General features: G+C 39.7%; 1 protein-coding gene across 2 annotated transcripts in view; it reads left to right on the top strand.

Annotated features, from left to right (window-relative positions):
• Positions 1 to 6,171: 6,171 nt before the first annotated feature.
• dpysl2b (dihydropyrimidinase like 2b) overlaps positions 6,172 to 22,676 on the top strand; it is a 32,174-nt gene continuing 15,669 nt past the window's right edge. The window contains exons 1-4 of one of the 2 annotated variants that reach the window (XM_067573654.1): positions 6,172 to 6,591; positions 19,727 to 19,815; positions 20,780 to 20,964; positions 22,195 to 22,359. In XM_067573654.1, the coding sequence (XP_067429755.1) occupies positions 6,325 to 6,591; positions 19,727 to 19,815; positions 20,780 to 20,964; positions 22,195 to 22,359 (706 nt within the window). In that variant the 5' untranslated portion in view covers positions 6,172 to 6,324. Of the gene's footprint in view, positions 6,592 to 9,123; positions 9,447 to 19,726; positions 19,816 to 20,779; positions 20,965 to 22,194; positions 22,360 to 22,676 lie in introns of those variants that run through there. The other variant, XM_067573655.1, reaches the window with a different exon arrangement.

Genomic DNA, 22,676 nt, shown 5'->3' with positions numbered 1-22,676 from the left:
CATACAATATGGCAAAAAATTTCTAGCAATTCATATTTATTCATAAAACAAAGTCAGTGACATACAACATGTGATATAAATGTATATTATCAGCAGACGAATTTGTCTTTCCTCTTGTTAATTTCTTCTCCTCACCCATCTCCACTTGTCTGCTACCAGGAAGAAACTTGAATTAAAGTGGGTGTCAAATAACTTTTCAACCTTTTGCAATAAAAGCAAAACAAACAAAAAAAGAAATTCAAAGTGCTTTCCAAATTTAATATTAATATTTTGTCATTGTTGAAAGAAAGAAAACGTCAGAACAAACATCAGAAACGTTCCTTTAGTCTCAAAAACTCTGAGTGGGCGGGCTGTGTGCATGTTTGATTGACACCTGAGACACAATGTAAACAAACATACTGTAACACTGGTCAAGAATAGACTAAAGAATGGGCTAACATGTTCACAATGACAATGCAAATTATGATGCAAATTATGACCATGCTGATGTTTCGATGGTTAGCAGGTAATATTTAGCATATTCAACATCTTAGTTCAGCTTGTTAGCATGCTAACATTTGCTAACTGGTAGTAAAAGTAAAAGTACGGCTCAGTCTGATGGGAATGTCATTAACTTTGCGGATATTTGGTCAAAAACCGGTATTGGATAAAAGTCAAAGTGTCACCAAAGGAACATGAAGGTCTGCGCCAAATTTCATGGCAATCCATCCGTTTTTGAGACATTTCACTAAAAAACAAAAATGTAAACCTCATGGTAGCACTGAAGGAAAAGTCAGGGGATCACCAAAGTCAGTGGGATTCATCCTCTTGGGACCATGAACATCTGTACAAACTTTCATTAAAATCTAATTTAAAGTTGTTGAGAAATTTTCATCTGGACCAAATCTGACCCACTGACCAACACTTCTGTTTTTTTTGTTATTTATATACCGTCATAGTGTCGGACATCTATGGTAAACATGATCAAAGTTCCAAAACTTGGTTAATTCATATGTAAAAATGCTCCCTGTGAGTCAAAAGCCAAGGCTGCCCTGAACAATTCATTTGCAATGTTTTTTTCTATCTTGCCAACAACCAGAACAGAGTGGTCTCATCAGGAAGGGGGCCTTAAAGAGACAGGAGCTAAAACTGTTTCAGACAGAGGCTGAACTGAGGGGCTGTAAACCATGCAGAGATATTCCAGTAGAGCCCCATATTAAAAATATAGACCTATAAATGTGCATAATATGTCCCCTATAATTTGTATGTCTATCCATTGGTTCCTTTTCTGTAGGAAAGCACAGGACATGTGATTTGCAGAGCAGATTTTTATGCTGTAGCAGAAAAACAACAACAAAAAAACAATGGGTTTAATTTCAGTTGGATTTAAAGTGACAAGTCTGGATTAGCTGCCTCAGGCTAAAAACCCCATCCTCTCTGTGTGTTTGGTAATTTTTTTCATTATTTTCTTTTAAAATTCAACCTGGTAAGTCCCACTGAAGTAGGAAACCACTTTTATGAGGGAGACCTGGTCAAGATGGTAGCATAAAAAGCAAAACAAAATTTTGTGGTGGGCACACCAATAGTAAAAAAAACCCAACTAAGCACAAGCTTTTTGATGCATGCTGACTGATTTCAGCTTTTTACATGTTTGGATCTCTTCACCTCCTCAATCCATTATCAAAATGAGTTCCTTCAGACTGACAGCCCGCTGCGTAAGCTGAACTGAGCAGAGCTAATCTAACGAGCAGTATGTGTTCATGAGAAGCAGCCGATTATAGAACCCAGTCATACTGCTGATCTCACTACTTGTCCTACATCTGTTCCTGGATGCCAGGACCGTGCCCTTCCTGTCCAGAGACCAGACTCGCCCTCCGCCTCTTCCAACTGTTTATTGGGCATGCTGCCAACTTTCCCCTCTAATTATCTAACACTCCCCCCTGTCTCTGTTCTCAGCGGGGGGGTCGAGGGTGGGGGGGGCTTTGTTTTGTTTCATGGAGCGACACTTCAGAAAGAAGGGGGGATGTGTCAGTGCACTATCTCGGCCTTTGGGCGTGGCTGCACCTCCCGACATTTTCACTTTTCAGAATCCACCTCTGACATTCAGACATCAGACTTTGCCGTCCTCTCCTGCAGAGTCTGATGACCACCCACCCAGCCACACACACACACACAGCGGCCCTCACAGCCCTCTGTGAAAGGAAATAGTAGCAGCAAAGCCATTTGCTGCCCACCACGTTGTTATGGAAACTGGGCTGACATGGACTCAGTGCTAAAATGTTTTCCATGGCCACTTGTGCAGGAGAGGTTTTGTCTGTTATAATGTGAGTCAGGAATTAACAGTGTGTGTTAGTGAAAGCTGCTACTGCATGTTTTTATTGATCACTGTGCAGTACTGATTTATTTATACCTCACTGCCATGTATTCCCTGTAAAGATCAACTAAACATGTCCAGTACAAAGCATAATAAATGTAGATGCATATTGCTTAACTGTACTTTGAGCAACATGATAAATTTATGAAGGGAAATCTGAATACTTAAGATATTATATCCTTATTTATTATAACTTCTAACTAATATTATTTATTATAACTTCTCCTATGAAGACATATTTCATATTATAACAACTGTGTTTTATATTGTCATTCATTATCTGTTCATACACCCACAGGAGGAGTTATAGCTGTTGATAAGTACATTAATTAACACTTATATCTGCTATTAACTGCATTATAATGGTTTATAAATAATTTATAAAATGTTTATATTCTTACTATAAATGCTAAATAGGGGTATTTAAAATAAATTGTTGCCCTTAAAGTTATGAATGAGATAATGTCATGTGTTCAGGTGCCTGTGGTTAATACGAGGCTTATAACATGTTGATAACCTCATCACACCTGATTCATGCTCTTGTGTGCTGTGTATGATGATATTCATGCTCAATTTTTGTGATATTTTAATCTCAGCAACTTTTTCTTGGTTAAATGTTACATGGTGGGAAAAAACTAAATTAGAGCTTATTAGAACAATTTTATTATACTTATGAGGATATTAAAATATCAATAAATGCAAGAAGACTCCAGTAACAGTCATGTACCATTTTCACACCAGGCTCATGATGCATGTTTATGTATTATAATATTTTCTGTTCGAGCTATGAGTCATGGATAATGGGCTTATAATGACTCTAAGGGCATTGAAAAACAATAACAATAATTCAAAATACAATAATTCAAGAAGCGTACAAGTATGTGTTTTTAAGAACTTTAAACACTTGTGTGGAGGGACAAACCACACGCACACTAACATGAAAGGTATAACTGTTTGTGACAATGCTGATTTTCTTTAGCCAGCTTGTGTCTCTCTATCAAACCATATCAGTAAATCAGTAATCTTACCTTTTACCTTCTTGGATTCAGAACAAGAGCTGATTAGACAACAAGATTAATAAACTTACAGTACACTAACCGTAATGTACAATTAGTGTTGCAACAAACAATTGTTGTAATTATCGATTAATTTGCAGATTACTTTCTTAATTAATCATCTAGTTGATGAAATATTAAAAAATAGTGAAAAAATATCATTCACATTTTCATACTTGGCACACCAGAGGTAATCACAATCTAACCAAGTTTGGTGCAAATCCACCTATAGGTGGCACTGTAACAAATCTTTTTTTTGCAGAAATCCATCAGTAAAGTGTTACAAAATTTGGTAAGCACATCAATTTTGTGCTCCAGTTATAGATATTTCAATTTGGTGCAAATATATCAATCTATAGAGCTGCCATAATTTTTGAATATGTTCTGTTCTTTAAAAAAAATATCATTTTTGCTTAAAAAAAATACTGAAACGATCAATTGATTATCAGAATAATTGCTGATTAATTTTCTGCTGATCAACTAATCAATCAATCAACTAAATATTGCAGAACTACGTACATAAATGTTCAAAAATCAGTCTTAATCTGAGTTTAATGTGTTTTTTTCAAATGGTAAAAGGTCACATTATGGACACTGGAAAAATGATGAAAAGACATACAAGGGCAGGGAAATATATACAGTGTATAATTGCACATCCTTAATATACATTTGGCATTTAGTATTCAGTAACTGTGAACTCAAGCAGTGTGATTACAGATTTATATTTATTAAGTGCAGTGAGTGACAGGCATTATATTACTTCATATATGTTATACAATAGTGGAAAGTAAAATGCATCAAATGAATTATAACCTTGTGGGAAAAGTCAATCTGAGGCTAAAAAGTGTCAAGTTTGCAAAGTGTGAAAACACTGGCCTAAGCAGAAGTTTGCTGTGCAGGGTTTGCAGGGGTAACAATCAATATCAGGATAACAGAACGTGTAGTGAGTTTTCACTGGATAGTGAGAGATTCTAGTTGTGTTCAGTGGTGCTTTCAGAACTAACAACATGAAATCATAATATTGAAGTGATGGACAGTCATGTCCTGACCCCACTGGATTAGTACTGTATCCCTATTACAGTAAAGTTCTAGGGAACAGAGGTTTCTATACAGATTATCTGACCTGGTGCCTACAAATAGCTTGACTAGGGTGGTTGATATGCTAATATTAAGACTTATAGACAACAGATTTTTTGTTGCATTTCCATAAAGTTAAGGACAATTTTTAAAAAAATGGTCAAAATCAAACCAGCAGTAGCTGAGATGTTATGACTTTTATTCACTTCAAAAACACTGGATAGTACATTTCCCATAATGCAACTCACAGAATGCTGCTTGGTAAATGCACGCATTTGATAGAACTCCCTACCCCCAGCTTGCACCTCAAACGTTCTGTTTTTCAGTCTCCAAGCCCAGAGATAACCCTGAAGACATCATCAGGGTTATTTTGATCGAAATGGTTCCACAGTCTCAGTTTGTCTTTCAGTGATGAGAAACTTCACCAATCCATTCACACTTAGACAACACGTTACTATTGGTTTAATGTTACTCTAAGCTACTACAGTACTCTTTTGAGCATATTTAGTCATAACTGCCATTTTGCAAATTGCTCTCCCTCCATTATACTCTATATGTCATTACTACTTGTGTATAATTTGTTTATGATTCAGCATTTTTTGTCTGTCCTCTGTGTGCTATATGGCTACTGAGACATCTGAATTTCCCAGTGGGGATCAACATAGCATTGCACATATCAGCTTACCGTGTGCATTTTGAGTTGATTGCAGCAGGCATGTTTTGAAATAAAATAAAATACTTCCACTTTCTAACAAGGCATCCTTTATGACGGCTTCATAATTTGTGTTTAATCGCCTTATTAATGTTTAATAAATTGTTTACTAATGCTTTGTAGATTAATAAGAACTACTTTGGGGTTGCAAGGTTATATTAGAAAGCAATCTCCCACTATGTGAAAAACTGAACCTTGTGATTTTATGCCCTACAGTCTGATGTGTCTTGTGATATAATGCAGCTAAAACTTTCACCAAGTAAATATAAAGTAAATGGTAGTTATCTGTGTGTGGGAGCGCGGGGTGTGGTGCTGAAGGGACAGCGCCCTTCATTGTTGGACTGGGTGTGACTTGGAGGAACTATCCATGGTGCTGATCGCCTGTTGACCTCAAACTTCTGTCAGAAACGCCCTGCAGAGACTCACTGTATACGCTACAGATATATAATTCCATCCCATGTTTTACTTATTAGATCAAACAGCTTTCGGAGTCACTGGCAGGCAGGTCACTGTACCCTGATGGATTAGATAGAGCTCTGTAGAACAAGTCTTTACTTTGGACAAGAAAGAACGGATCACTTCCGGACAGTCACATCTGATGCGCTCCTGGCACCGCCAGTCTCTGGACGGGTTCACACAGGCTACAGGTAATCCTTCATCAGGAAATATCCTCCTCCTGCTGCCTATTGGATCTTTATTTTATCAGCTAGACTGTAGGTCTCTCTCTTATATGCTGGTGAAGTCGCACAAGGATATTGGCAGCAGGCTAGAAGCTCATTTAGACTCATGAGTAAGCAATTCAAAACTGTTTGCTGATCTGTTACAGGAGGAACAGTGGCAGACGTTCATTTTATTATATCTCCCTTCAGTATCAGACAACAGCCTACATAGGTTTATGGTGCATTTGCTCTTTCTACAGTGGGAGTGTTTTCATGCAGCATTAGCCTTACATATTTTTTCCGCTTTTGTCACAGTGCGACCACCTGCGCTTGAATACTGGTAAAGGCGGTGGCTGTCCAGGCGTGCGGAGCTGAAGAAAAAAAAACAACAAGAATACAAGACGCGGAGACTCGGAGCATCTGTGCAGCTACACCGCCTGAAACCTCAAAGCCCCCCGCCTGCAAGGCATGTCGACCGCCGGGGAAGTGCCAGCCTTCTTCAAGAGCATGGGCTCTGACAGCCCTGCCAGGCCCCGGCAGAAATTCTGTGGCGTTTTCTGCCCGGTGGAAGGCTCCTCGGACAGCAAGACCCTGGACTTTGATGCTCTCTCGGCGTGCAGAGGCAAGAGTGACGGGCGAGTCATTGACCGGCAGACCGACATCTCCCAGCCGAGGAGGGTGGAGATAAGGGAGAGCACGGGGAAAGAAGCTCTACAGAATCTGGATGATAAAAGGGTAATTTTCTTCATTTTGCATGCTCATTTTCTCTTTTGTCTGTCTCAATCTGTCTTTTTTTGTGTCTTGCTGTCTCTCCAGCTGTAATATCTGTCATACAACATTGCACAAAACTGCGCCATTTCCATCATAAAGTATTTCAATTATAACCTCTGCCACTCGATTGAGTTTGCTTACAGTCAGTGTATACCAGACAACTTGCCCTGACTCCATTTCCCAGAAAGCACTGTGATGTAACAGAATAGATGAAGGACCCACCATCAAGAGCTGCCAGAGGGAGTGGCTCCTGTTATTTAGAGCTGACATTAGTGATGATTTTTTCCTCCCTTCTGCTGCTCAGTACAGTTAGTTGGCTGATAATGCAACACTGCAGCAGAGTGTGTGTCCAGGAGCTGCTGAAGTGTGTCCTTGATCAAAACAGCAAACCCCTGCTAACTCAGTGCTAGCATGTCTGAAGGAGAAAAATCTGCAAAAAAGGTGAATATGAATCATCCACCCTGCCTGGTTATAAACGACACATACACACACACACATGTGAAGACACACTGGTGAATGCGCACATGATGTAATGCATGGTTGCAGCATTATTGTGCAAAAGGTCCCCTGGGCGTTCATGCTCTTTAACAGCAGAACTGAGGGTGTGGAGCTGATGGCTCTGACTTGCATGACTTGCAGGAAAAATCTGTCAACTTTTTTTATTACTGCTGGTTCAAACTCAAGTTGTTCTTGGGGTTTTATTGTGACTGTGGCACTAACAGTATCAATACATCCTTTACTTAATATTTAAGCACCCAGGATGCTGTTAAAAGCTTTGGGGTAGTGGTGTTGAGCCCTGGTATCATGTTACATATTGATTGGAAGCATTAGCCACACAATCCACTCATTACTGACTCTCTCTTATCTCTTACATCAAAGTCTGACATGCTTATTCCACTCTTCCCAGATATAAGAATATGCACATGGAAGGAATCCATTTGTTGTTGCATATCAACAATAAAAGACAGTACATTAAATGATGGGATATTTAAAGCTAGCCAACATCTTAGGTCCATGCTTGATTAAAAAGAGGGAGAGAGAGAGAGATAGATAGAGAGAGAGAGAGAGAGACATTAGCAGACTGCAAAGATCTACATTTCAGATAAATGATGGACCTCAGATAATAACTTCTTGGCTCATATAGAACATTTTAAAAATTAATTTTTCAACATCAAAGTATTATTGCATTTTGCCTCTGGAGCAGAGACATCAGGCCTATTGAGCATTAGGTTATTGGATTTCATCCAGAGCTCTTCTCTTATGAGAAGCCTCAATTGGGGCTTCAAAATAAACCAAATATCAGATAGGTGTGTGCATATACTGTATCTGGCTTCTGTGATTTCTGTCATTTAAGAAAAAAAGTAATATTTTATGATTTCGCTTTTTATAATGGACAAAAACAAAACAAAAACACACAGTGAACACTCAATTCAAAGAAACAATAGCAGCATGAAAAGAAAAAATTTAAAAACGATGCATATACTCATATACAGTACATACAACCACATATATACTGTACATATTGCTACATGTAAAATATCCATTACACAATCCCTGGGAAATAAACATAACTGAATAAATAAAAAAAATAGCTTATATGTTTAATTCCATAGTAACAATTGATTTAATAAATATTTTGTAGTTTTCACATATATTTCCATTATATATGTTGATGTGTGGACATGCAGCGCAGGCCCAGCACTGCAGTATAAACCCACATAAATTATCTGCAGTGATGAAAGTGCAAGGACATGGTCACAGTATATAGGCTACCCTAACATGATAAATAAATGTATAGCCACCTATCAGATACACTCACATCTATGTTTAGCATTTATTAAAAGAAGAGAAACAAAAATACATAAACTCATCAGTTTGTAACCACAATTTACTCCTAAAACACAACTTCCAAATCATCATATTGCTCCGTGCTGCATATATATTTATACAATACACAAACATATGATCAAACATGATATCAAAGATCAGCTGCTATGCAAGTTTATTTTTCTTCAAACTGTGGAAAAAATAAATCCCATCATCCCCTTATATTGTTTCACTTTTCTACACTTCCTGTCCTTCCTGGTCCCAACAAGTGACACTTATTGTTAATGACATCTTGAAACTATCTTGGGACAGTTGAAATCTTCAACAAGAAGACTGACTGGAGTTCATTTAAACTGGAAACAGGTGTAATTAGTATCTCACTCTGTGCAGTGGCTGAGTTTAGCATGTTTTATTTTATTATTTTTTTTGGAAGAATTCAGACTGAGACACAAACAGACTGAGTGACTTGAGTTAAGATGGCTGCTGGGTGTTCCTTGCAGCGTTCATTTGTTCGGTCGGTGGATGTTTGCGGTCTGCACTCTCTGCCTTCCCTAATCCAAGGAGAGCAATTGATGGCATTACTGGCTCTCTCCTGTCAATGGAGCAGGGCGAGGCTCTGCGCATGCTCCGTGGAGTTCTTTTATGTGGAAGAGGCTCGGCCGTGGTCCCTCCCTCCCCTCTTGTCTGACTCCGTCTGGGAAGGAAAGGTTTGGTGCATCGGCGGAGACCGGGAGGCTGCCAGGACGCGATCCGGAGTTGAGAGATAGTTTGGGGTTTTTCTTTTCTTCAAATTTGTGGCCTCCCAAGGATCAACTGCGACCATCCCGGCTGCTCGTTCCCCCTCTTCATCATCCTCCTCCTCGTTTAGACCCGGCGACCAGCAGTAATCCGCACATCCCGTTGCACAGATAGCGGTCCACGGCGCAGCGCGAGACGAACCACCGGTGAAGATGTCTGGCTATCAGGGCAAGAAGAACATCCCCCGCATCACAGTGAGTGTTGGGACAGTTTTGATGTTGAAGTAGCTGAGAGTAAATCCAGTCTGGTGTCCGGTGTCTGGTCGTGTGGGCCTGCGGGTGTGGGCGCAGGATGTCACCGGAGCGGCATGGTCCCTGCGCCGCTGCGCTCCGCGACACAAAACCTGCGCTCAGACGTGAAGGATACGACTGCACAGCGTGGCTTTTTTAAATGCATTTTGCAGATGCATTTCGGATTTAACGTGAAATCTGTTTCACTGTGACTAAACGCACGTTAGGATCGATCAATCGATGAGGCCACAGATCGCGTGGTGAGGCTGAAAATGTGATTTTTTTACAGCATCTTTGCGACAAGTGCTCATCTCCCGATAAAACAGATCTGACATTTAGTCTTAGAATATTCATTTCTGTTTCAGGTTGACATTCAGTGTCCCATTCTTTGTCCGTGGTTTGTCTGACAGTAGAGATTTCACGCCGGTGGTCTTTGTTATAGACGGTGTGTCTGGTAGCCGGGTATCACTGCACACCAACTGGTGGGGGCAAATGCTTCCCCGCATCCGCTCTATAAAGCTCAGTGCCCGGACGGTTTTTTTCACTTTGGAAAAACAGCCTTCGATTTTTTAAATTGTATTTTTAGAGCGCGCGGGAGACTTTAAGGGCACATTAATGGTGTCACCGTAGGCAGATTATTTCCCTGAAATCACAGCGGAGCTGCAGGGATGGTGGTGCTTCCATGGAAAGTAGAGAATAGGGAGGGGAAGGGAGGGGAGTCAGGGGAAGGGAGGGGACAGTGGGTCCTATTTCCTTCCATGTTTCACTCTCAGCTGTGTAATGACGGGAATATGTATATAGGCAGAGCTGATCAGTAAGGAGGTCACTGTCTTTCCGTTCTGATTGGGTGAAGTGAAATAATTGGGTTAAAATGTCAAAGAATGACATGCGGATAAAAAGATCTATGGATGGAGCTGTGTGGTCTCAGGCTTTTACTACAGTTATGAGGGAATGCTTTGTGCAGATAAAAAGATGCATTACTACTCTAGATATCATTTGGCTCATACTTCAAAGGGCTTACCAGAAACAGGCCCAGGGGCCCAAAGGGTCTGGTGGCCCCTAAGGCAGAACCTGATTGATGTTAACTAGTGTATCAGCTCAGTCAAAAGTCCCTCTGAAAAACTCAATTTGAAGAGGCCACAACAAAGAAGCCATCATCAGGACACTGGCATGATATGGGTGGGGTGGCGGCTGCTAGGCAGGAAATCCCAAAGTCATTCTCATTCATACTCATTTATTTATTCAACACATGCAGAGGCCTTCACCTGTGTCCATTCTGCACCTCGTGGCCATCATGCAGACAGCACAGCCAAAGAAAACCATGTCTGAAATGACCTAAGTGTCGGCCAGGCTTCCTGTCTAAAATCTCAACAACACTTCGTGTGTCTTGTGTGTCAAACAAGCTGATTGTTTGCTCCGAGACTTTTAGCCGAGAATCAGATCTGAAACAGAAAATGAAATTATGTTCATGTGATATACAAATTTGTACAAGTATAAAAAAACAGTACAAAAACATCTTTGAGTGACAGTTGTGCACTAGTGCTGAAAAGATAAGATGATTAATTGATTAAATGATTGACCGAATATTAGTTGATATCAAATTTGATAATTGGTTAATTGTTTTTAAGTGTTTGGTCAAATAAATATTCCAAACATTGTGTTTTCAGCTTCTTAAATGTGAGGATTTGCTGCTTTTTTCTGTTTTATTTCATTGTAAATTGAATATCTTTGTGTTTTCGACTATTGGTCAGACACTTGTGACTGACACGGTTTGTCAGAAACAAAATTCTGGTAATGAATCAAAACATATTTTGGACAGTGTTGATATCACGCTGTCTTTGGTGAAAACAGACAGCCTCTCAGGTGAATCTTTTTCCTCCTAAGCCTCTTTCTTGAGAGCGCTTGAGACGCAGCAGCCAGTTGGTGGAGAGATCAGAGGATTAGACGGGGTTGTAGTTTCAACAGTGATTAGGTCAGACATAAATGGATAGACTTCCTATTCTTGAACCTTGCATGAAAGAAAAAAGGGGGTCAGAGGCAGAACTATTCCTTTAAAATGTCTATTTTTCTTAAAAGCTGAGGACATACATGATTATAAATACTGTATCTCGGTCATACAGTTGTGTACTTTCATATCAGGGAGGAGCGTGATAAATGTGTTGCATGAGACTGTCGCTGCTGAATAGGAGAGTGTGTCAGTGACTTCCTGGATTTGACTTTTCTAGCTTGTCCTGGGTCTCAATCCTGTGTGCTTCAGGTAACAAAAATATTTCTGTAACTGCTGGGCTGCTCGACTAAACAGGCGTCAGTGTGAAGAGCGGGTAATGGATGAGCATATTAAAAACCAAACAGAGGCTGGAGAGGAAATGAATGAGGTTAAATTCAATAAGAACTAAACAGGAAAGGCTGCAGCAGTGACAAAGGAACTGTGTGTTCAATGTCTTCCCGCATAAGCCAATCAAATTTGGAGTTTAGATTAGTGTATATATTGCTGAATTTAAATGATTAACCCACCTTACTTGCTCTCCAGTCTTCAGGGTGGAGCACTGATGTCTATGTAACAGTAGAGCTGACTGGTCTGTCTTAGCCAGATGGAGTTGGGTCAGCTGCACAGGCAGGGAAGTACTTAAGGCAGCTCTCATCAAATATGAATGAACCTCCGCAAGTTCACCACCTGGGATTGGAGCTCCTCTTTGACTCATGCCTATTTGTGATTTTAGATTCAAATTCAGCGAGAGCAGAGTTGAGAGGTGTACGACAGAAGCGAACGTCGAATCAGAAATGGCCGCAACTAATGATTAATACATCGTTTAGTCTTTAAAATGTAGAAAAAATAGCAAAAAATGCCCATCTCATGATCCCAGATCCCAAAATGACACTTGTTTTGACAAACAGCCCAAAACCCAAATGTATGTAGTTTACAATTTTAGTGCTGAAATGATTAGTCAAATAATCAATTAATCATTCAATCATTTTAATCATGAATGAGTTGTTTAAGCCATTTATGCAAAACATCTACTCGCTATGGCTTCTCAGATGTGCAGATTTGCTCTTTGATTTCATTTATTGAATTAGCTTTTGGACCGTTGGTTGGACAAAACAATGAATTGGAGACAACATGTTGGACTCTTGGAACATGTGATATGCATTCCTCACAATTTTATTTGACATTTCAAACATGAAACAACTACTTCTTTAATCCAGAAAACATTCAAGCGATGAATCATAAAGTCAGTTGCAGCCATAAATGACACAAAAGCGAAAAAATGAGAAAATCCTCACATTTGAGAAGCCGATCAAATAAAAGTTTGGTGATTTTGCTCAATAAATGAGTTTAACGATTAAGTCATTTCTCGTTTAAGTCATGTGAGATTTTCTCTCGATTAATTGGCTGATTGTTTCAGCATTAGAGTCGAGACAAAGTTATTTTTGCCTCACACAAGAGCAGTTTGCTTTGCAGCACAGTGAAGGATATAAATACAGATGAAAGCAAAGCAAAAATCAAGAACAAACAAGGCATTTTAGTGAAGTGAAGCCACCTTAATGTCCATGTTAAGGGAAGGTAAAAATAGATTCAGGCTATAATAAGACTGCCCTGGATTAACGTCTGTGTGGCTACAATCCTCAGTGGATGAGAGATCATCAGGCAGTCTGCTAGTATACCTGTTGTACAGTAGTTGTCTCAGGTGACATCTCAGTGTGTGTGCAGTAACTGTTAAGGTCGCTTCAGCCTGTTCATGCTGTTATCTCACAGTACACAGCAGTGCGGGGCGCTGTCTCTTCACACATCACACACAGCATGCTGGTTTCCCAATCACCCCCCCACCAGCCGAACCTTGTTTTTTTTCACGCTCAATGTAATCCCGAATTTCCCTCCATTCATAAAGCCTGACATCAGAGAAAATAGGCAGTGTGTCTGTTTGTGTGTGTGTACATGAACTTTTTCATTAATCAGCCCCTAAACAAAGAAGAAGATTGTTCAGTAAAGTTTGTAACAGGATCACAATGCCTCTGGCTGTACTATGTCCCCGACTGCAGAAAGAGGTCAAAGAGGGGAGTTTTCCAGATAAACAGAGAGTTTAAGGTGATTTCTTGCAATCAAAGAAATTTCAGTGTGAAACTTTTAGGCAAGGAGAGATATAATTAAGATTTTTAAGTTTAAAAAAAGAGAATTTAAGGGATTTTTTCAATGATAAAGAAACAATTAAGGCAAATCTTTCAGTCAAAGAGAGAATTTATGTGAATTTTTCAGAGAAACCTTAAGTGAATTCTTCATCCTTTGAAAACTATGGATTTCTCTGATGTTAATCAATACAAGAGGGTCATATCCATCCAAAGCTCCTAATATTTGTTTTATAAACAAACCACTTTGTGCTGTATTTTGCCAAGATGTTAAGTTGCACATTTATCCCCTTGGGGATTTAGTCAATTCCTGTTTTGCCAGTTTTTGAAAGGGCAAGCGTTATATTTTAAATGTATAACAGTCAACATTTGTTTTTACAGCACATGTCAGAACGTGTATGGAGATGATTTCGCTTGCAGGCTGGTTTTTGAATAATCCAGGACACACATAAATCATAGTGCTGAATGTCTGACCTGGCAACGTTCTCCACCTGACTTCACAACTGTTCCCAGGATATTTTCCATTTGGACAACAACACATGGCGTTGCCGGGTAACACTAGCAGACGTTTTCACTGCGCCTGAACTGATTTTGTCCTGATTTCATGAAACTAAGTCCTTTCAGGCAACAGGCGCACCTTTTTTTTCTGCAGAGTGTTTTAGTTTTCACCTGGTGCTGCAACTGTGTCATATGAAACAACGAATTGATCTGTCAGGCTGTAAAAGAGAAATAATCTATACTGCCACACTGCATCATTGTCGATCTGTTTCTCATATTCAGCAGCTATTAGCATTAGCACTAACTAAACAAACATATAAATATGTTTGTTTAAAGCTGCTGTAATGAATATTTTTATGTATAATGGGTCAGACGTGTATAATGTGAAAGGGGTCGGGTTTACTACATCAAGACTATAAGGTGTTAATGTGTCAATGCTGTGTTTATAGCTTGTTTTGCTGCCCCCAGGTGGTCAAAAAATAAATGAATGCAGGTTTAATGAGCAGCAGAGGTTCTCAAACATTTTTTGTCATGCTCTTTTTTGAAAAAATAAATACTGTAAATTCATGCCCACAACCCCCCTGTGACCCAATTACCTTCCTCAACCATAACTGATTTTGTTGAAATGACATTGTTAAGATGTAAATGAAGAAGCCAGATTTTTTAGAAGCTCTCCTGCTTTGTTGATAGTGAACTCAAGAAGAATTTTTTTTAAAACTGTCAATGATTCGTCCATTTTGTAATTTACATGTTGTTTTGCTGTCTGAATAAATCATGTAACTAACATTTTAATAGCCTGGCTAGCATCAGAGGACTCTTTTTGTTTGTTTATTGTTCAAAGCAGATTCATTCCACTTTATTTCCGCTCCACATTTTTCCTTGCACAACACCCACCCCCACCCTCCCACCCCTCACCGCAATGCTTCTATGTGCTCCAAGTGACGCCTCCGGTTTTAGATAAACCTTGATGTTTTCTTGGAGGAAATGGAGTTGAAGGAGGTCAAGATGGCAGGTTAAGGATTAATGAGGGATCACAGATTGTACAAATTGTTTCAAAACTGTGGCTGCCTTCCCTTTCTGCTAGTCAAACTGCAACTGCATGTCCAGTTGCATATGTCATCTGGTATGATATATACATAAGCAAGTATTGTAGTCTGGAATGGAAACACAGCAGTTTAGTCACAGTGAACCCATTGAGCTGTGTTCACATCCTGTTCGTGAGGCTGTAAGAGGTTCCCATGAAGGAAAGGTCACTGTCATGTTTGGCACAGCTCCAGTACAATCAGACACACTCCAACCCCCGCGAGGGCCAATAGAATTACATAATTATACAAGTCTGGATTCATGGCAGCTAAAAAACTGAACCTTTAAAAGACAATAAAACTTTTTAATTTGTCAGATTCTAACTCTACCTCACTGAGTAACCCAAAAACTATTCCCTTTTTTATGGATCAAAAAAGAGATTTTTTTTCTGAGAAAAGATAATTTTGTCTTTTAGTCTTGGCTCATGCGGGTTCAGGTCTTTGTAAAAATATGAGCTTTGAATCAAGAACCGTAGTCTCTTGGCAAACTCCAGAAAGTAATGTGATAATGACAGTCGTGATGAGGCACATGATGTAACGGCATATTTCAAAGCAGTTGTTGGGATGAGAGCAGGCCAGCAGTGGGCTGGAGTGAGGCCAGTCGCTCCACCAGAGCAGTCTGCTCCACATACATCGAAGATTACCACATGATCTATTTGCATTAGTTTCGTCAGTGCTGTCAGAGCGTCGCCACACCTTTCAGATGACAACTGCAAAGCATTTTCCAGACCTGCTGCAGTCAGCAGAAGTCCTCAAGTGTATTTGTACTGTTAGATTGTGCACTGCATGTATGTCTTCCCTCCTCTTCACTGAAAAGCTATGAGTGTACGGCTGCCAACATAATCAGTTTAAGAACAGTTTTTCTCTAAAACACAAGGAGGATATGGCTATATTTGCTATCTTGCATGTTGTGTATTTATTTGTCTGGTTACTGTATAGATCAAAGAAGATAAGATACACTTATTGTCTCAAACAAAATGTGTCATGGACTGAGACAGGGCTGCAACTGTTTTATATTTCAAGCAAGAAACGCTTTCTCTTTTAAACTGGCAAAACAAGATTAAAACAATTTACGGAGCTTTATGAAATGTAACTTAAAGGTGCAGTGTGTAGGATTTAGTGGCATCTAGTGGTGAGGTTGCAGATTGCAACAAACTGAATACCCCTCCCCTCCCCTTCCAAGTGTGTAGGATACGTGAAAGTCCCTCTCTAAAGCCAGTGTTTGGTTTGTCTGTTCTGGGCTACTGTAGAAACATTGCGGCGCAACATGGCAGGCTCCGTTGAAGAGGACCCGCTCCCTATGTAGATATAAAGGGCTCACTCTAAGATAATGAAATCACAACTATTCTTATTTTCATGGGATTATACACTAATTAAAACATACTTATGAATATTATATTCCATTTCTGCCAAGTCCGTTCCACTAGATGCCACTAAATTCTACACACTGCTCCTTTAAAGGTGCACTCCATGGATTTTACACATGAGGTTCAGTTAACTCGTCACGAGGAGCACCACTCAACATGTGAAAGCAGTTGTATAATACCTTCTATGGCTCTGGAGGGAGCTTTCCAAACTTTGAAATATAACCCTGATTATGTCAATCGAGTTATTTTTATTTATTTATTTTTTAAATCTCAGTTTGGGCTTGAGACTTTTTAACAGAAAGCCTCTGGAAGTTTGGGGCTTGAAATAATTGGGCATTTGGGAGGCAGCGAGGGTATGAAATATGCAGAATTACGAGAAATGTAGGATCCAGTGTTTTCGAGCTTGATCCATACTAGGGATTAAAAGTCAGGATATTTCGGGCTCTGCTGCTTCAATTTTGACCATTCTTTGTTTTAACCTGTTCGTTGTGAGTCCCCCAGCTTTGTAGAAGTGCTGTTCTAAATTGCTGAAGTGTACCTTTAACATCTCAAGTACTCAAACTGGATGCTAAAATATATCTAAAGTATAATGTTTTGTTTCAAAAATAGGTATATATAGGCTTTGGATGGATATGACCTTTCCATATCTGTTTACATCACCTGACAAATAGTTCTAGGCTTCAAAAGATTAAGATTACTGCTGCAACTTACAATTATTTATTGATTTATCTGTCAATTATTTTTCTGACTCATTGTTTAGTCTATAAAATGTCAGAAAATTGTACTTGTGTGTGACCAACAGTCCAAAACTAAAAGACATTCAATTTACAGTGATATAAAACAGGGAAATGCAGCATATTTGAGAATCTGGAACCTGATAATTTTTGAAAATATTCGCAAATAAAACAACAGTAACATCTAAAACAGATAGAAAATGTCATATTTTGGCAAATTCCACCTGCTCCTGATCCTGCAGCAATTAAGTTTTATTTGTTCTACATCTGTGGCAGAGAACTCTGATTATTACAATATGAGTCTTGAATATTAAAATACCATGAAGTAATAGAGCTGTATGTGCTGGTTCAGATGCAGGGCGGGGTCTGCCTGGGAGCCTTTGCAGAGCAGCAGTTGTGCTCGGGGCCTGGGCTGCTGGCCGGGCGGTAGCTAGCGGCAGCGGCTCAAACAGAGCAGCCTTTGTTAGCCGGGGATGCTGGAGTCCTTGTGACCAGAGCTGCCACTCCCTTTTTGGACAGAGGGCCCCAGCCGCCGGGGTGACTCGAGTGAGGGACGGAGGGGGTGAGGGGCTCAGGGTGGGAGGTTGTGGAGGTGGCAGACACCCTCCCCCCCTCCTCTCCCCTGCACAGAGACAAGTGGCACAGCGGCAGGCGTGGATGATTGATTACATGCTCCGCAGTCTGATTGGTTCTCTCTCATGTCTGTTACTGCGACACGAACACATGAGGAGGACAGAGGGGTGTGTCTGCAGGCTGGCTGCTGTCCTCATTGTTTCACCAGTGAATTCTTCCTCTAATTTTATTATTCAGGCAGAGCGGGAAGCAACCACCAGCAAGAGAAGCTGTGATAAACATTTACACTTTCTGTTTCTGCTGTGAAACATGCTGAGCCTACTCACTCCTCTGGACAAGACCACCTAGAAGTTTGTTCTTTGTTTGGATTTAGAGATAAATGTTAGAAATAAGGAAATTCTGGCTGGAGAGATCACTTTTCTGATATTATACTGTTGTGCATCTACATTGAGTGGCTCCATACAATACTCTAAACAGACAAAATATTCCATGCAGACCAAATACAGATCATGGTTGTTTACATTTTCAATCTATATCTGCTGCAGAACTGCACTACTAAACTGCTGCAATTAAGTAAAGTAGTGACAATTTTCTCTAAACTTAACATGTGTTAAAGACTCCCTACCTAAAATAAAAAAAGTTAAAAAGTTAACCAAAATACACGACTGGAAAAAATAAAAGCGAGAAGACAAACACTTGAAACTGGTCAATAAATCATTTTATTTTTAATGAGTCACTAGGTTTCACAACAAAAAAGGATTATTTATTTCTATTACCATGTCATGTATTTTCTTTCTTGAAGAAATAAAATGGTGAACTGAGACCTTGAGATTTTTTGCACCTATCTGTACTTAAATCGGTTGCAGTAAATTACAAAAAATATGTACTGTAGTCATTCATCAAAGAAGTACAATAAAAACATATGAATGAATAAATAAATAAATACAACTGTATGGGATCATATTTTCATCTATGTAGAATTTTATTATGATTGCAAGAAGAGGAAAAAACCCCACTTCACTTGAAGCGATAGGTCCCTTCCATGTTTTGTTTTTTTTTGTTTGACCTCACTACCCCTCCTTAGACAGTCTGTATTTTCATAGACTTAAACAGGGAAGCAAAGGGTGTGACTACTGCCAAAAATGTGAAGCAAGATGTTTTTTTAAACTGCGCTGATACACTCTGACACTGTTTATATTCCAAACTCTACTGTATCTCCTTCCTTTGTTCGTATTTGGCTCATTCCCTCATTTCCCTGCTTCTACGTCCTGTCTCTGTGCATCTTTTTAAATCAGCCTTCCTCTAATTCCTCTCTCAACATTATAAACAGTGTCATTGTTAAAACATCCACACAGAAACATGGTGCTGATCCAAACATCACAGCTCTCTGTTCTCTGTGTCGTCGCCTGTGTCTCCCTGTATCCATGTGTTATAGAATTAACAGTGTGTACTGTGTGTTTAGTGGGTATTTGTTTGTGTGTGTGCAGAGGAAGAAAGCCAATACCAGTTGAAAGACATTGCACAGCCGTGCGCTCTTTATCAGAATGAATCCTAAAAAGGCCAAGCAGAGGCTGCTTCGGCAGGTTCAGAGTATTTATGTTTTGTTGCGAGTGCCAATTCACTCTTTTATGTGACATTTCCCAAAATATCTTTCATCAAACACACTTAATCTCACATCCAATCGAGCCAAATCGGATACTCACCCTTGTAAGCGTATTTTTATAGACGTCTATAAAATCTCAGACTAGTTTGTGTGTGTTCGGATCTGCAGTGTCTGGTTCCCACAGTTTAACCTGATGAAGTATTTAAAGTTTTTACATGTGGTGAAACTTAATGTGCACTGACTTATTATCTTTATTGTCTTCCAGAGCGACCGTCTCCTGATCAAAGGAGCGAAGATTGTGAACGATGACCAGTCCTTCTGTGCTGACATCTATATGGAGGATGGAGTCATCAAGTGAGTTTAGTGCTTTCTCTACACAGTTAAATCAAGTTGCTCTTCTTTATTATGTCTATAATATACGTATAGTATATATGCAAAATTAGGGACAGTAGTGAAAAGACAATAGTAATATCTCCAACTACACCTCTGTTATTCATCCATAAACCCCATAAGATACCAAAAAAAAATGATTTAAATGAAAAATGCCTCTATATGAAACAGGGAGCCTTTGTTAATCAAGTTGTTTTATAGCTCAGTCTTTTGTTATTTGACTTGTAATTTAACACCATACAGCCTCATAGTTTGATGCTTTGTGTTTGTTGTATTTAATGTAAATTGAATTTATCATTGGTATTGTTGTAATGTCTGGATGACAGTGTTTTGTTAAATAATACATGCAAAGTATTTCAAGCAGATGTTAAACAGCTGTGTTTTTTTTATTGTTTCTTTATTTGATTTATTTTATTTTATGTTTGTTGATTGAACCTGGGAAGATATTTCATTCTAGGCAAGAAATCCACTTGACTGACAATCAGTCTGAATTGCTATGTTGTTTTCACATCATTATTCAGTCTGACATTGTGTTCATGTCAGCTGTTTCTGTTTGGGAGGAGAATTATTTTTCCCAACCTGGAAGCTGTGTTGACTTAAAACATGCTTACTCCTGCGTACAAAGCCCCTGATTTGCTCAATTGTTTTCCCAACTGGCAAAGCAGCTGTGAATCACCACTGCACAAGAATTTGAATCACTGAAAAAATTGGAGATGTTGGTAACGCTGACATCTGGAACCAGACTTGAAACTCTCGAATCCAGAGCGCTGACTCTTCTTCAGGGGAAATTTATCATAAAATGAAGGAAGTGCAAGAGCCCACTGACGCCTAAAAAATCTCTTCAATAATCACTTGATGCCTTTTTCAACTTTAAATATACAGTAGACACTTTTTTCTGTCATGTAATGTATGACATTGTCTTCTTCAGACAAATTGGGGAAAACCTCATTGTGCCCGGCGGGGTAAAAACCATCGACGCCCACGGTCGCATGTTGATGCCGGGCGGCATCGATGTGCACACGCGTTTCCAGATGCCTGATCGAGGCATGACGTCTGCTGATGATTTCTACCAGGGCACCAAGGCAGCGCTGGCAGGAGGCACCACGATGATCAGTAAGTCATTTACCACGAAGGTCCTGCTGTTCGTGATTGATGGATCATCGGCTTAATGTCAGTTTCATTCAGTTTCCTTCCAGTCCTTTCTGTTAGTGAATCAAAGCTGACTTTAGTTTTTGCAGTGCGTCTTTCCCTGCAGTGACTCTTCATTCACTGATTGGATTTAATTGAAAGTATCTTGATGAGAACAGAAAGGTTGCCAGGCCTGTTCATGACAGAGCCAAAATATAAAACTGTCCATCTGCTCTGAGGACTCAGAACCACGGGGGGCTGACTGCTGTGCTGACTGAGCCAGGAAGGGAATTTACTTTCTCTCTTGTGGATTAGTCGCTGCTTTTTTGTATGTTGACCACATATTTCTCTGGCTTCACTCTTTGACTCACAATACCAAGATTCTTGAGTTTTAGCTCTTTGAGTAATAGTCCTTAGATATACTTAATCAACCACCCTAGCAGTGGTTTAATTTGATTTTTATGTTGTTGTAAATAGATGCAAGACTGTAAAGATAACAAGATGATTTAATGTAAAAAGATAACAAAGCTAAATGAAAACTCCCTCTCTAACACTGGCCCTCCCTCTGCTGACTCAGCAGCTGAACTCTCCTCTCCTTCACAGCAAAACAAACTCGCCATGTGTGTTGTTTTCACCTAAGACTGAACACTGACGGCTGCACACCCACGCACAGGGTTGGACAGGTCTTACACATAACAACAGGGATCTGATTACTCAAGTCACACATAAAGGCAGTTAGAAACACGTGTTATGTGACATGAATTAGTGCTGAAATGAGTAGTTGATGGCCCTTTTTGCATTGAAGCAGAAGAGACCATTAGTGTTCTCTTCTGCATCAGTACACGTGGGTCATTATGCTCACATCATGTTCTCGTACGTGTCTGAAAACTCTGAGAAGTAACATCTTCAAAAAGAACATCTTGAGCCCATATGACCATCTTTGTCTGGTGGAAAGCATGAATAGATGATGGTTTTTGTTTTGAGCGCAGGTTTGTATACAGACAGGAGTCGTGTATCTGCTTCTTTTCACGGAAGACAATATGCGATTGCTCACTTTAGACAAATTGGGAAAACATTTGGCTGCCGGGTGTGAACTACAATCTGTCTCAGAGACACATCATCAGCGGATCAGAATACTATAATATCAAATATGAGATAACAGGGTGTGAGTTATTGTGGTTGACCATATGTGTGTGTGTGTGTGTGTGTATTCAGTTGACCATGTGGTACCTGAGCCAGGCTTCAGCCTCATCTCTGCCTTCGAGCAGTGGCGTGAGTGGGCCGACAGCAAGTCCTGCTGCGACTACTCGCTGCATATCGACATCACCGAGTGGCACAGAGGCATCCAGGAGGAGATGGAGGCGCTTGTGAAGGATCACGGTACGACCACACTGGCGTTAAATGGCATTAAACTGCAAACATTATGCTAAATGCTAAACTATTTTCAGAGAATCCCAATGTGACAATAGAGAAAAAGAAAGACTAAAAGCCTCACTAGTGACCCCTAGAGGCTGCTGTGTGCTACACCCTACAATATTAAAAGACCAATTTGCCAAATCTCAGTTACTGAATGCTTTATTGTTGCCCAGCTTTGCGATTTTGTTGATAAAATAGTTTTGTGCAGCTGTAATACAGAATTTGCAGCACAATCTTTACATCGTCAGACCACACATCACTCTAATGTAACAATGAGCCAA

Source organism: Thunnus thynnus, chromosome 19, assembly GCF_963924715.1.
Source record: "Thunnus thynnus chromosome 19, fThuThy2.1, whole genome shotgun sequence".
Lineage (NCBI taxonomy): Eukaryota > Metazoa > Chordata > Actinopteri > Scombriformes > Scombridae > Thunnus > Thunnus thynnus.
The sequence above is the reverse complement of the archived record's forward strand: the minus strand, read 5'-3'. Positions and strand labels throughout refer to the sequence as shown.